Source organism: Muntiacus reevesi, chromosome 3 (genome assembly GCF_963930625.1).
Source record: "Muntiacus reevesi chromosome 3, mMunRee1.1, whole genome shotgun sequence".
NCBI classification, from domain to species: Eukaryota; Metazoa; Chordata; class Mammalia; order Artiodactyla; family Cervidae; genus Muntiacus; species Muntiacus reevesi.
Window position 1 is genome coordinate 235,747,271 of NC_089251.1, and position 13,664 is coordinate 235,760,934.

At 50.4% G+C, this 13,664-nt stretch overlaps 1 protein-coding gene across 1 annotated transcript; it reads left to right on the forward strand.

The window, feature by feature from the left end:
• Positions 1-1,992: 1,992 nt before the first annotated feature.
• On the forward strand, positions 1,993-9,553 carry TBR1 (T-box brain transcription factor 1). Its single transcript, XM_065927868.1, has 6 exons — positions 1,993-2,684; positions 3,295-3,449; positions 3,802-3,923; positions 4,488-4,646; positions 5,574-5,635; positions 8,695-9,553. The coding sequence occupies exons 1-6, from the start codon at positions 1,993-1,995 to the stop codon at positions 9,551-9,553; spliced, it is 2,049 nt and encodes a 682-aa protein (XP_065783940.1).
• The last annotated feature ends 4,111 nt before the right edge of the window (positions 9,554-13,664 follow it).

The following is a 13,664-nucleotide window of genomic DNA, read 5'->3' on the forward strand; positions in this document are numbered from 1 at the left end:
AGTGTCCCGGGCGCCCTTTCCCTCCGGGAGCGGCGGGGGCGAGGGGAAGGCAGAGACGCTCTCGGAGGAAGGCACGAGCTCCACCGGGCGGAGGCGCCCAGGCCGAGCCTCCGGCACGGAAAGAGTGTGTCCCCCTGGGGTACGCGCCAGCCGCCGCGCTCCCCGGGTATCCGGGCGGGTCCCCCTCGCGATCGCCAGAGTGCTGGGGAACCTACTCTCGGGGCGCTTAGAGACCTTAGACAATGGAGCCGGAGCAAGGCGGCTGGCCTAGGGCCGAGCGCCGAGCGCGGGGGTGGCTTCTCCCGCCGCCGGCCCCCGCGGTGCCCCGCGTGGAGCCGGCCCGCCAGCCAGCTCGCGGGGCCGAGCCGAGCTCTGGCGCTGCGCTCCTCCTCCTGGTTCCCGCGCGGCTCGGCCGTCCCGGGAAAGCCACAGGAGGGCAGGCTGGCGGGTGCCGGCCACGCGAAGCAGCTTTGGGCGGTGAACCCTCTGCTGCTCTTGGCGCTCCGTTTCGGGCGGAGACTAAGTTGCTCTGTGGAGCCAGTATCAGGAGATCTCTTCTTACACCTCGGGGTTGCTTGCCTCGTGCCATCTATTTGTGCCAGCATCCTTTTAAACTGGTTCTTTTCTCTATCCCTCTTTAAATTCTTTCTCATTTTAAAATTATTGGCATGGATTCTTTTTCTCCCCTCCAGATTATATAAACATTACACACACACACACACACGCGCGCGCGCGCGCGCGCGCGCGTCTTCCATAAAGATCACTGCGTTGACACCGCTTCCACTCTGTCTCCCCAGATCAGCGCTTCTAGCGAACCCATTTGCGCGAGGACTCGGCCCTCTCTTTTCCTGGCGAGGCTTTTGAACCTGTCGCCAAGGCCGTACCTCTGAGAGAAGGAAGTGCAGTGGGACGTGAGGGATGCATGGCGCCTGCCCCCAGTTAGATGCTCTTCAGATAATCTGCGACCAAGCTCGCTGATTAAATATTTAGGAAAGACCTCGTAAACATCACTGCAAATACATTAAGGCACTTCAACCCGACAGCTTATGATTATTTCAAAACTTAAAAAGGAGATCATTGATTGTCACTGTTTCTGTGCTCAACCAAGAAACCGAATCTTCCCGTGGTGGGTGGATGGGGTGGCTGAATTGCTTGCTTTTCTCCCCCTCGACTCCCCCTTGCCGCTCACTTTCATGGCTGTGGCGCTCAGTAGCAGTGATTTATTTATTTCTGTATGGAGTTAAAAGGGTGTGCGTTGGTGGGGGTGTTCGTTGAGGACACGTAGGACCTGATCACAAAGGACTAGCTCAGGTGTCTTGTGCTTCTGTATTAACTGGAAAAGACAGACTCTGGAACTTTTACAGGGCGAGAAGAGGCCACCGGCTCGCGCTTTGTATACTTTGCACTTGAAATCGTTACATTCAACTGAATATTTGGCTCATTCAGATCCGAAAAGTCTCCTAGCATCGTCGAATTCCCTCCTCCGCCCCTCAGCTCCGAAGAAGGGGGAGGGGGTAGGTAGGAAATGTTTAGTAAATTGCACATCTTTGAATCTTCCTAAAGCAGTGGTCACAAAGCTTAAAGGTGACACAACAGTGCTCACGTAAAACCAACACACATTCCCCACCCCCCTAAACCAACAATAAAATCATCCCCTTCAATTTGCCATGATCGCTGCGACCAGGAGCCAGGTGATTATCCTAATTAATGTCTATCTAATTAAATTACTGTCAGCAGTTAACCAATGGCAGGAGCCGTTTCATCGGCTGCACAAGCAGCAAGATCAAAAGTGAGCCTTTTCTGATTGCTGCATAGTGTCAATTGGCCAATCTCTTCTCCCAGGAAAAAAAAAAAAAGTAAATCAAACCTTTGAGAAGCATTTGCTGGTTGAAGTGCTTTCTGTCTAGTGAGGGGGTCTGTGGATTTCTAGTTTATGATAAATAGGACTTTAAAAACCAGGGACAGGAGGGCGAGTGTTCAGGTTCTAGAGCTATGCAGCTGGAGCACTGCCTTTCTCCTTCTATCATGCTCTCCAAGAAATTTCTCAATGTGAGCAGCAGCTACCCACATTCAGGCGGATCTGAGCTTGTCCTCCACGATCATCCCATTATCTCGACCACTGACAACCTGGAGAGAAGTTCACCTTTGAAAAAAATTACCAGGGGGATGACGAATCAGTCAGATACAGACAATTTTCCTGACTCCAAGGACTCACCAGGGGACGTCCAGAGAAGTAAACTCTCTCCTGTCTTGGACGGGGTCTCTGAGCTTCGTCACAGTTTCGATGGCTCTGCTGCGGATCGCTACCTCCTGTCTCAGTCCAGCCAGCCACAGTCCGCGACCACTGCTCCCAGTGCCATGTTCCCGTACCCCGGCCAGCACGGACCGGCTCACCCCGCCTTCTCCATCGGCAGCCCCAGCCGCTACATGGCCCACCACCCGGTCATCACCAACGGAGCCTACAACAGCCTCCTGTCCAACTCCTCACCGCAGGGCTACCCCACCGCCGGCTACCCCTACCCACAGCAGTACGGCCACTCCTACCAGGGAGCCCCGTTCTACCAGTTCTCCTCCACACAGCCCGGGCTGGTGCCCGGCAAAGCGCAGGTGTACCTGTGCAACAGGCCCCTCTGGCTGAAATTTCACCGGCACCAAACGGAGATGATCATCACCAAACAGGGAAGGTAATGCTACATTCTTGGCTGCCGCTGCTCCAGGCGCGGCCGGGGGGCATGTGTACCCGGGCTGTGACCGCCGCGGCAGCGACGATTTGGGGTCGGGAGCGGAGTGGAAGGCGCTGTGGCGCGTCCTAGAGTTGGCTGGTGTTGGAAAAACGGAAAGTGGAAGGTATAACCACCGCGGTGATGTCGGGGAGCGGGGCGGGGGGTGGGGTGGGGTGGGTTTCCCCGCTCTAGAAAGGTGGTCGGAGAGCCAGTCAGTGGCCGGAGAAAGGAGAGAGAGAGAGGGGGAGAGCCCTGGCCTGTGGCCGGGAGATGGGAGGGACGCATCAATGCCCGATACACCGACAGGTGGAGATTCGGGTCGCCAACCTCGCTTTCCACCTGGGCAGTGATACCTGCCGACTCCCCATTCCAGTTCATTCGCCGATCTCCCAGACTTCAGTCCCTCTTCTTTTTCTCCCCCACCACCCTTTTTCCAATCCAGCAAACGTTCGCTCATCGATGCTGAGAATAAGTTTTGCTTTGCTATCTGGCGCCGCGCTTCTTGCATTTAATCTTTAACATTTATGTTTTTTTCCCCCCTTGTTGTCTCCCCCCTCCCTAATTTAAATAGGCGCATGTTTCCTTTTTTAAGTTTTAACATTTCTGGTCTCGATCCCACGGCTCATTACAATATTTTTGTGGATGTGATTTTGGCGGATCCCAATCACTGGAGGTTTCAAGGAGGCAAATGGGTTCCTTGCGGCAAAGCGGACACCAATGTGCAAGGCAAGTCCTTCCAATTAACACGTCTTCCTGACACTTATTTAGGTGAGAATGATTAATTAAAGCCTTTGTGGACTGGCTCGAGCGACTTTTAAAACGATCGGCCAATGACTTCTAAAAGGAAACTAGGAGGATGGGGGAGAGACTGAGCGACGAGAAGGGGGAGGATTATGCAAAAGCTATTTTAATCATTCCCAGTTAATAGGAAGAAAGCGCGGCCTTAAAAAAGCCCCAGCTAATGGGCCTTACAGTGGAATAAGGGGTGTGTGTCTCTGTGTGTGTGTGTCCTGCATGGTGAGGAGTTGGGGCTGGGCAGTGCCCCGGGCACATGTAAACAACGTGTCTCTTTCTCTAGGAAATCGGGTCTATATGCATCCGGATTCCCCCAACACGGGGGCTCACTGGATGCGTCAAGAAATCTCTTTTGGAAAATTAAAACTTACAAACAACAAAGGAGCGTCAAACAACAATGGGCAGGTCAGTGGCTCAAGCGCTCACTTCTCTCTCTCTCTCACGCACACTCATTTATACACACTCGTTCCTGCCTAAGATCCAGTTCATCACTTTAAATTAACATGAGGAACGACACATGTTTCTTTGCTTCATTAAAGAGACTTATTAATAATTCTATTTCCGTCGATATTAAACAATCTACCAAGTTGTTCTTGTCCCCCTCGCCCCCACTCCCTGGCCCAATTCCTGAGTTCTCAACCTTCACAAGTACAAATATTTGGTTGATTTGAGAAGGGAGTGCGCAGGATCTGCAGGTTGTGAAAATCTTTGTTGCTCCTTAAAGGAGAACTGGGAGAAGGGCCGTGAGGGCTGGGCGGTCGGGTTCGGTTTTCCTCCGGTGCTCGGGCGTTGCGTGGAACGAGGGCCGGTCTGCTTCGGCCAGCCAGTCACCAGCCGGGCGAGGCCCGCGATCCGTTTCCCGGGGCGGCGGGCTCCTCGCAGACTCCACACGGCCCGCGGCTCACAGCCCCCTGCACGCAGACCGCGTTAACGTGCCGCCGGGCGCTTCCCTTTCTTTCCGCCGGACAGATGGTGGTTTTGCAGTCCTTGCACAAGTACCAGCCCCGCCTGCATGTAGTGGAAGTGAACGAGGACGGCACGGAGGACACCAGCCAGCCCGGCCGCGTGCAGACGTTCACTTTTCCCGAGACTCAGTTCATCGCCGTCACTGCCTACCAGAACACCGATGTAAGGAGGCCTGGGGGCTGGGCGCGCGGCGGGCGGGCGGCGCAGGCTTCCCCGGCCCGCGGCGGTAGCGGAGGCCGTCCCGGGCTCGGGCACTAACATCCGCCACAGCTGGCTCTGCTCTGCCTTTTAGGAGTAGGGCCAGGGGCCCTTCCGTGTATACCTAACCGGTGGGAAAACTCTTCCTATTCGTCTCCGACGCGGGTCACCCGGGCCACCTTCAAGGTGACCAGGATTTCTAGAGCCTCTTGGGAATTTTGATTTAGTTTTCAAACATCAGTTTCTGGGTGATCGAAAGAAACGCATATTCATGATTTAAAAACTAACATAAATCAAATTACTGGGGACTATGGAGTGAGCTTCCTAGCACTCATTTGCAACTTTGCAAAAACTTATTTTACTACTGTTGATTTGACTACTAGAAGTGATAGCGTTTCTTTTAAAACAGGAAAATATCATAAATGAAAGATATGCATTTACTTGCAATCAAAACTGATTTCAAGATGCAATTTGTGGGTTCTTCAAGTTGTGTATCAGAAGCGACTAACTTAAAAATATGATGAAGCATTTAAGATAGGCGACATTTTTTAGGAATGAATTCAAGTGCCCCTTAAAAATTTTTGCCTGAGTAAGTGCATTTACATAACAAGCATTTTAAAAAATGAGCATTTTGAACCAGTTTAGGACACATGGGAGAGCTAATGGAAAGCTATACTTTAGTTTTAGTCACCATTAATTTAAACATAACTTTCATCATACTTTTTTCCTCTTTCCACCCATGCCCTCAAAATTTTCAGTTAGGGAAACCTTGCTATTTAATGAAATTGTAGGCCTTTAACCCCTGTAAAAAGTGGCAGATGACATATTCTTAAACACCCAATCTGCTGTATAAAAAGTAAAGTTATATTAATCTTTCTTTCTCTTTTCCAGATTACACAACTGAAAATAGATCACAACCCCTTTGCTAAAGGATTTCGGGATAATTATGATACGTAAGTAGTTTTGCACCTTTCTTCTCAAATTTGTGGAATTGGGCTCTGGGTCAAAGGTGGATTGTTTTGTACAAGGCTTTTGGAAGCTAGAAAGTGTGAAGACAGTTGTTTTCAGGGTTTTCCCTTTCTTTTTTGACGGCTCCTATTCTCTCTGGTGACCTGGCTTGGTACTTCTGTGTTTTGGGTCAAAGGTTTCCTCCACCTATTTTTAGCTTTCATATGAATTACAAAGTTGTTGGCGGGGAACCTAGGGCTGGCTGGCTGGGGAAGCTGCCCTGGTTCCCGCGTGCGGGAGTTGTGTGTGGTGCTGCAGATGCTCAGCTCAGATTGTCTGTGTCTGAAACCGCCCGATTCTGCCTGAAAGTGCATGTGGCTCTGGCAGTTGTTACAGTCTCCTTGGCATATGTGACTTTTATTTACCCATTTCCAAGTTTTGTGTAATAGCTTTTCCTGTGCAAGTTTACCATGGACTGAATAAAAATGTGCACCCACTACAGGCAAGTTCACGAGCACAGCTGATGGTGCAGTCATTTCAGGCTTTGGGAAGGACCCAGGTGCTGTTGCAGTGTATTATTTATGCTTTGAAAGAAAAATATTTCCTCTTTTATCATTTGTATCTAGGTGTGTTTTAATTAAATGTGCTGATTTCCTTTTCTCCAGGCCTCCCTTACCTATCTCCATTTCTTGTCTATCAAAATGCTGTCCTCTGGGGGCCACAGTAGGTGTAAACTGAAGCCTTCCTGGGCTTGTTCTGGCATTCTCTTGCTCAGAGCCCAGGTACAGTGCTGAGGAGTTCACAAAGAGTTATATGGCAAAATCTAACTCTGGACTGTGGGGATCCCTTCACTTTTCTCTGACCATAGAAGGAAAGGATACATTCATTTTAATTTCATGGCTTGCATTAAGTGCTGGGGCTAGAACTACAGAGTTGAAGCTATCTTTGATTAGGAATAGATTAAATTTGTGGAGGAGACAAGTGGCTCTCTCCAGGTAGATACCAAACTTCCCTCCTGATATTTTTATACCAAATTGAAGAGAATCATCAACAATTATACACTATAACTGTACAGTTATACACTATAACTGTCAAGTGTATCCCTCAAAAGTGATCCAAAGGAAGCAAGCCTCATCAGTATGATTCCCCAGGAAAAAAAAGAAAAAAAGAAAAACTTGGCTACTCTAGTCCTTCTTCACAATCTAAAAAGGTGGGCTCAGCACGGTGGAAAGCGTGTGGCCCAGGAGACCAGAGATACTGGTCTCTGTACTGGGGGGGGGGGGGTCCTTGTAGATTTTGAGCTTTTAATTCTGCTGTGAACATCTGTTCCAAAGCATTTTATTTTGCACAAATCAATTCGGTAATCCCAAGTGGGTTGGGACCTGGATGGGCATATAAACTGTATCTTTTGCAGATTGTTTTTTTTTCTTTTCCTTTTAAAAATATTGTGGTGGTAAACAGAGAAGATATTTGCACCTTGCTGGTTATGTTCCCTTCCTGCCTCCCTCTACTTGTTCTTATTTGAGACTGGAATTAAGTTTCAAGAGGGAAATTTTGTTCAGTCAGCAAACTGTATCCAAGCAGCCACAGCATAACCCTCATCTGTCCCTCTTCTGGTTGACTTCTGTTGGAAAAGCCACTTCTGTTTGATTCTTGAATCACTATATATTTATCATAAAAAGCTTCTTTAGCTATACAAATGGCTATCTTAGAGATTTATGGCTTAGAGTAGAATGGTTTTTGACACTTTCTCTCTTTCCACCTTACTTGGTTATTTGGGCCTGGCTCACTTTTGGAGAAACAGGGAAAAGAGTTCAGGGGGATCAGGGTGTTTGCTTGGCCACTCACTAGGGAATCTCCTCCCCAAAGTATTGAGATCTTACAAGACTGAGGCTCTCTTTCAAAACAGTCTGTTGCTTAAAGATTAAGACATTTATGTGTGTGCTAAAAAAGGGAGGCATGTGTGTGATGTGTATGAGAAAATAACGTCTACCAATCTTGATCCAGTCTCTGGTTCCTTCTCAATTCTAATGGGATCTTATAGGCCCCTGTGGGGCCTAGAGTGAACCTTTGATTATCTTATCTAAGGTAATTCCCAGTAACACAATCACTGTCTGTGGTTGGGCAAGTTATTTAACTTTCCTTTGACTCAGTCTTCCTCTGTAAGATAGGATAATAATGGTACCTAACTTGGAAAATTGTGATGGTTAAATAATGATCTGTACAGCCCTAGACAAGGGTGCCTGGAACATAGTCAAGTTGTATAAGGATGAGCTGTTACCAGTGGGAGATTCTTGGCGGAGGTTGATAATCGTACTTTTAAGAGTTTGCCCACATTTTTTCCCTTTTTTTAACCAGTAACAAATCAAAAGCTGGGGAGAGAAGCTCAAAGAATAATTTTCCTTTGTAAAATAATTTTATTGATTGATGACTTTATTTCCACGTAGTAATTCTAGTTTGTATGGTTGGGGGGGATGGTTAAAGGAACACACAGGGGAAAACAATAGACAGTAAGTACCATGGAGGCTTCCAGCAGTAACCCTCGGATCTCAGAAGACTGTCCAAGGCCAATCTGATGCTCAGTATCAGGGGGGTCCCCGCGTGTGTGTCAGATGGCAGAAAGTGGTCTTAAAAATGTGGAGTGGGTAACCGGTTTAGAAATTTCACTCAGAAACTCTCACCGCAGAAGAAAGGCCCACTGGGCAAATGCCACCGAGCCCCTGGGCAGATCTGCCTCAATCTGTGCACATATATTGGAGAAGTGGGTGAGCATCCTCTTCTCTCGGCCCTCTGTGCACTTGGTGAGAGAGCGCAAGAGAGGAGGGAAGCCTTCCTCTTCATCTGTATCAGCTTTAGGTCCCTGAATGGACAAATCGGTTCCTTTATAGTTTCACGGTTTATTTTGGAGAGGATGCAAGTCTGTGACCTTTTGTCTGTCTTTATCCTGGACGGCAGGTTACACGTGGAGAGTGTGGGGGTGGGCGACCAGGGGTGGTCTTCTCTTTAGCGCCCCCGAAAGGACCTTGCGCCACCCTTCGGTTCTCTCTCTCTCCCTCCCTCGCAGGATCTACACCGGCTGCGACATGGACCGCCTGACCCCCTCGCCCAACGACTCCCCGCGCTCGCAGATCGTGCCCGGGGCCCGCTACGCCATGGCCGGCTCTTTCCTGCAGGACCAGTTCGTGAGCAACTACGCCAAGGCCCGTTTCCACCCGGGCGCGGGCGCCGGCCCCGGGCCGGGCACGGACCGCAGCGTGCCGCACACCAACGGGCTGCTGTCGCCGCAGCAGGCCGAGGACCCGGGCGCGCCGTCGCCGCAGCGCTGGTTTGTGACTCCGGCCAACAACCGGCTGGACTTCGCCGCCTCGGCCTACGACACGGCCACGGACTTCGCGGGCAACGCGGCCACGCTGCTCTCGTACGCGGCGGCGGGCGTGAAGGCGCTGCCGCTGCAGGCGGCTGGCTGCACGGGCCGCCCGCTCGGCTACTACGCCGACCCGTCGGGCTGGGGCGCGCGCAGCCCACCGCAGTACTGCGGCGCCAAGTCGGGCTCGGTGCTGCCCTGCTGGCCCAACAGCGCCGCGGCCGCCGCGCGCATGGCCGGCGCCAACCCCTACCTGGGCGAGGAGGCCGAGGGTCTGGCCGCCGAGCGCTCGCCCCTGCCGCCGGGCGCCGCCGAGGACGCCAAGCCCAAGGACCTGTCCGACTCCAGCTGGATCGAGACGCCCTCCTCTATCAAGTCCATCGACTCGAGCGACTCGGGGATTTACGAGCAGGCCAAACGGAGGCGGATCTCGCCCGCCGACACGCCGGTGTCCGAGAGCTCGTCCCCGCTCAAGAGCGAGGTGCTGGCCCAGCGGGACTGCGAGAAGAACTGCGCCAAGGACATAGGCGGCTACTATGGCTTCTACTCACACAGCTAGGCCGGCCCTGCCCGCCCCGGCCCCGCGCCCCACCGCGGCCCGGCCCCTGCCGGCCCCTCGCGCTTCTCCCCTGCGCCTCCTGCTCACGCCCCACCTCGCGCACTCCCTCAGTTTATTTGACCCTCGAACGCCGTCTGCAGCGAATTAGTACAGGTCTCCTGAGTGTGATTTTAACCTTCTTCTTCTTCTTTTTTTGCACAGCAGTTTCTGCAGTTAGCGCACCGACCTTCAACTTGGCTGTAAACCTTTTCGGTTTGCCTACTTAACTCTCCTTCTGTGAAGTTATCCTGACGGTTCCCCTCCCCTCGTCTTTTTCTCACCCTCTCCTTGTCTTTCTCCTCATGAAACTCTCCATCTTTAGGAGACCTGGGCAGTCCTGTCAGGCAGCAGCGATCCCGACCCGCCAAGTCTCGGCCTCCCCATTAACCGTAGGATGTTGACTGTAGAACCTGGACCCTCCCAGCGCGTCCTTTATCCCCGAGTGGATGGATGGATGGATGGTAGGGATGTTAATAATTCTAGTGGAACAAAGCCTGTGAAATGACTGTATATAGTGTTAATTTATTGTAACGAATGGCTAGTTTTTATTCACATTGTCAAGGCACAAAACCAGTTCACGCTTAAACTTTCTCATTCATTTCTTTTCCTTTTTCTCCAACTCCCCCCGCCCCTGAAAAACGTTTTCTTGTGAGATTATTAACAGTATTCTAAGAGGCTCTGGAAACTCGAAAGACTAGATAATGAAGAGTTTCTCACGTCTCCTCAATTCACTGCATGAAATAACTACCCTGTGCCCTACTGCACACAAATAGCTAAGGCGAATCTGACCAAACACCTGTAAAGGGTAGGTGTCTGTTTATAGGCAAGTCGATTAAGTGGCATGATGCCTGCAAAGCAAAGTTAACGAGTTACATGTTTTTTCCCCCTTCTAAATAGAATAGCTCGACATCAGCAATATTATTTTGCCTTATTTGTTTTTCCCCAAAGTGCCAAATCCATTACTGGTCTGTGCAGGTGCCAAATATGCTGACAAACTGTTTCTGAATATCTTTCAGTTCCCCCCTCCACCTTTATATGCTGTAAATCTTTGTAATGAATATTCTACTAATGATATAGATGACTGAATTGTTGGTTAACTATAGTGTAGTCTAGTGAAGATGAATTGTGTGAGTTGTATATTTTACTGCATTTTAGTTTTGAAAATGATTTCCCCGCCACCTAGAAACAGCTGAAATTTGACTTCCTTGGGAAAACACTAGCATTAATGCAAGTAAGACTGTTTATTCCCCCCTCTAAGTCTTGTTATATTTGATAAGGAGCACTGATCCCCCTGAAAATAGATTAGTAGAATTTCTAATGTTGTGTAGCAAACCTATACTTTTTTTTGTATTTTAAAATTAATGTGAAATATGCATCATACACAATACTCAATCTAGATTCCAGTCCATTGGGGGGGATTTTTTTTTCCTAATAGGAATTCAGGGTCTAAACGTGTGTATATTTTGGCTCTTCTGTAAATCTAATGTTGTGATTTTTATATTTGTTTCGTTTTGTCTGTGAACTGAATAATTTATACAAGGACACACTCCATTGAGAAACGTTTTGTTTTTTGCTCGTTTGTATCGTCTGTGTATAACAAGTAAAATAAATCTGGTAAAACTCTATGGTGTTTGAAAGCAGTTTACAGTTTGAAAATTTAATTAGAGGTGATTATTTTTAAGGGCTGAGGAAGAATAGCCTGTCTCTATTCCAATATGGGGCATTCTGTGTAGTGGGAACTACATCCCATTTTCCTCTTAAATTTGTTAATATACCACTACCAGTAATTACTTTTCTCTGTCTTATTTACAACTAGTTAGTTCCCTGTGAGTTGAGTTCACTTTGTTACACTCTTTTTTTTTCTTCAGGAAAATGTACATGCTTCCTTATATCTGTAAGTAGGAAATAACATGAGCAGGAAATGGAGAGTCTTTAATAAGACATTAAGTATTTCTTGAAATTTCACAAAGTCAAGAGGGAGGCTTTGGGCAAGAGAAGAGTGTAATTTAAATGCTTGTCAAAATAGGCTGTTGATCGCAGCTTTAGTCAGATGTTGAAAATTCTGGTCTTTAAGTACAGGGCCTTGGAGTTGAGTGGTGAATCCGTAAATGAAAACACAGAATGGCCTACCATTTCTTGAGTGGATTATTTTGGGGGGATAGGGAGGGGTTGGAGTGGGGAAAGTACTCATAGAGCAAACTCATGAAAGGTCGATATTTAACCACTGAGTTTAAAACTTGCTTTAGGAGGTATCTGTGGAGCACCACTCCATCTCTTCTACAGTGGATTTCCTGCGCCCATCCTGCCCAAGCCAGGTCCCCATCCCTTGAGAAAAAATGCAGAATGTGGATATTCCAGCTGGGAGGGGGCTAGTTGCGTCTTACTCAAGGGGTCCACAGAGCTCTCTTTTACTTTTGTTTCCAGAGAAAGGAGATCCAAGAAAGGTGGAAAATGGTCCAGCATTCTTGTTTGGCCTAGGCCAGTCTCAGGTTATGGGGCGAAATTTACCACCACCCAGAGAAGGTCCTTTGCAATTTGACAGATGTAAAGAGGCTTCAAAGTACCAATTAAAATGAAAATTGGAGGGGGGGAACAAAACCGATTTGCCTTCCTTGGGTAATCTGGCCACTAGACGGCGTTCCGCCGAGTTTTGTCTGCCACATAGAAAAGCGATGACTGATTTTCCTTTGTGTTTGTTTCTCCCGGATCACACCTAAGAACTAAACAAGAGGACAAAAAGTACAGAACAGGAGGCCTGAGTGGCGCGTAAAGTGGCGCGGTGTATTCTTGTAATCATCCTCTGGCCCGGCGCTCCTGCGACCCCGGTGCCAGCGAGCAGGAGGCGCACGTGCAGCCGGGAGGCCCGGGGGCGTCCAGGCCGAGGGCGAGGGGCTGCGGGGCCGCTAAGGGTTCCGGGGAGTGAGCCGGGGGGTCGGAGCGCGGCGCCGGGCCGGGCCAGCCGCCCTCGGGCCAGAGTCACCACGGGCAAAGGAGTCGGTGTCAAGTGCGGAAACGAAGCTCTTAGAAGCCGAGGATAGATTTCACAGGAACGTAGTGCCTTGTACTGAAAGACGCACTTAGCTGCTATTAGGAAGTACTTAAAAAAATTGGGGAGGTCGTTTCCCTTGCAGCTCTGCACCATCTGCTGTGTGGACTGAGTCAGCGTGAGGTAAATTTGCAGCTCCGCGCTCCTCTCTGAGGCAGTGTGCTTTCCTGTCCCTTTCAAGCATGATCGTTTCTCCTGGCTTCCAAAGAGTCTTGGGTGTCTGCTGAAGTGACACTGTCAGTGTGTCTGAGAAGCTGCTGCTGTTTCAAGGAAATCGGAGTGTTTTGGGGGAGGGCCTGCGGGAACCAGAGTTCGCGTCCCGGGTTAGATTTCGAGTTGGCTTTTTATCTCCCTGAGGGTAGGAGTCAGGGTAGGACGGAGAAGGATGACGAATCCTCCCCGTAAACTGCAGATTTTCTGTTTTCAAAAGTGGCTTTTCAAAAAGAGAAAGGAAGAAAAAAAAGACGAGCGTGCGGCTCTTTATTCTGGCTCAAGCCTTCCCGCCACTCGCGTCGCGCGCCATCTTAACTCCTTGCCCACCAGCAGCTTGGGGCCGAGCGGGGCGGGCCGGCGCCGCTGGAGCCCGGAGATGCTGCGCCCTAGGTGCCTCACCTTGGGGCCGAAGCCGCGGGGTCAGGGCGGCCGACTGGCGGGCACTGAGCGCGCTGTGACCGAGTGCATCCGGGAGCCCAGGCCGGCGGGGACGGACGTCCGCACAAGCTCGGCCGGCAGTGCGGCGGCTCCCAAGGCCTGGGCCCGCCGCTGAGCCTGGGCCCAGGCTCTCTGGCTTCGCCGTTGGGTGGGCGCGCTGCTCTCTTCTGGCTGTTCCGGCCGCGGGTTCCAGGCCGCGAGTCCAGATAGGGATCCAGGCCGCGGGTCTAGACAGGGGGCCCAGCGAAGGTCCAAACCCGGAATCCAGGCGGTTCTCTGGTTCTTTCAAGAGCCTGGTCCAGCGTGGCTCCCGGCCTCGCCTCTAGCCTTAGGTGCGGCCCTCCTGCGCTTGTGGCTCCGCGAGAACCAAGCCAG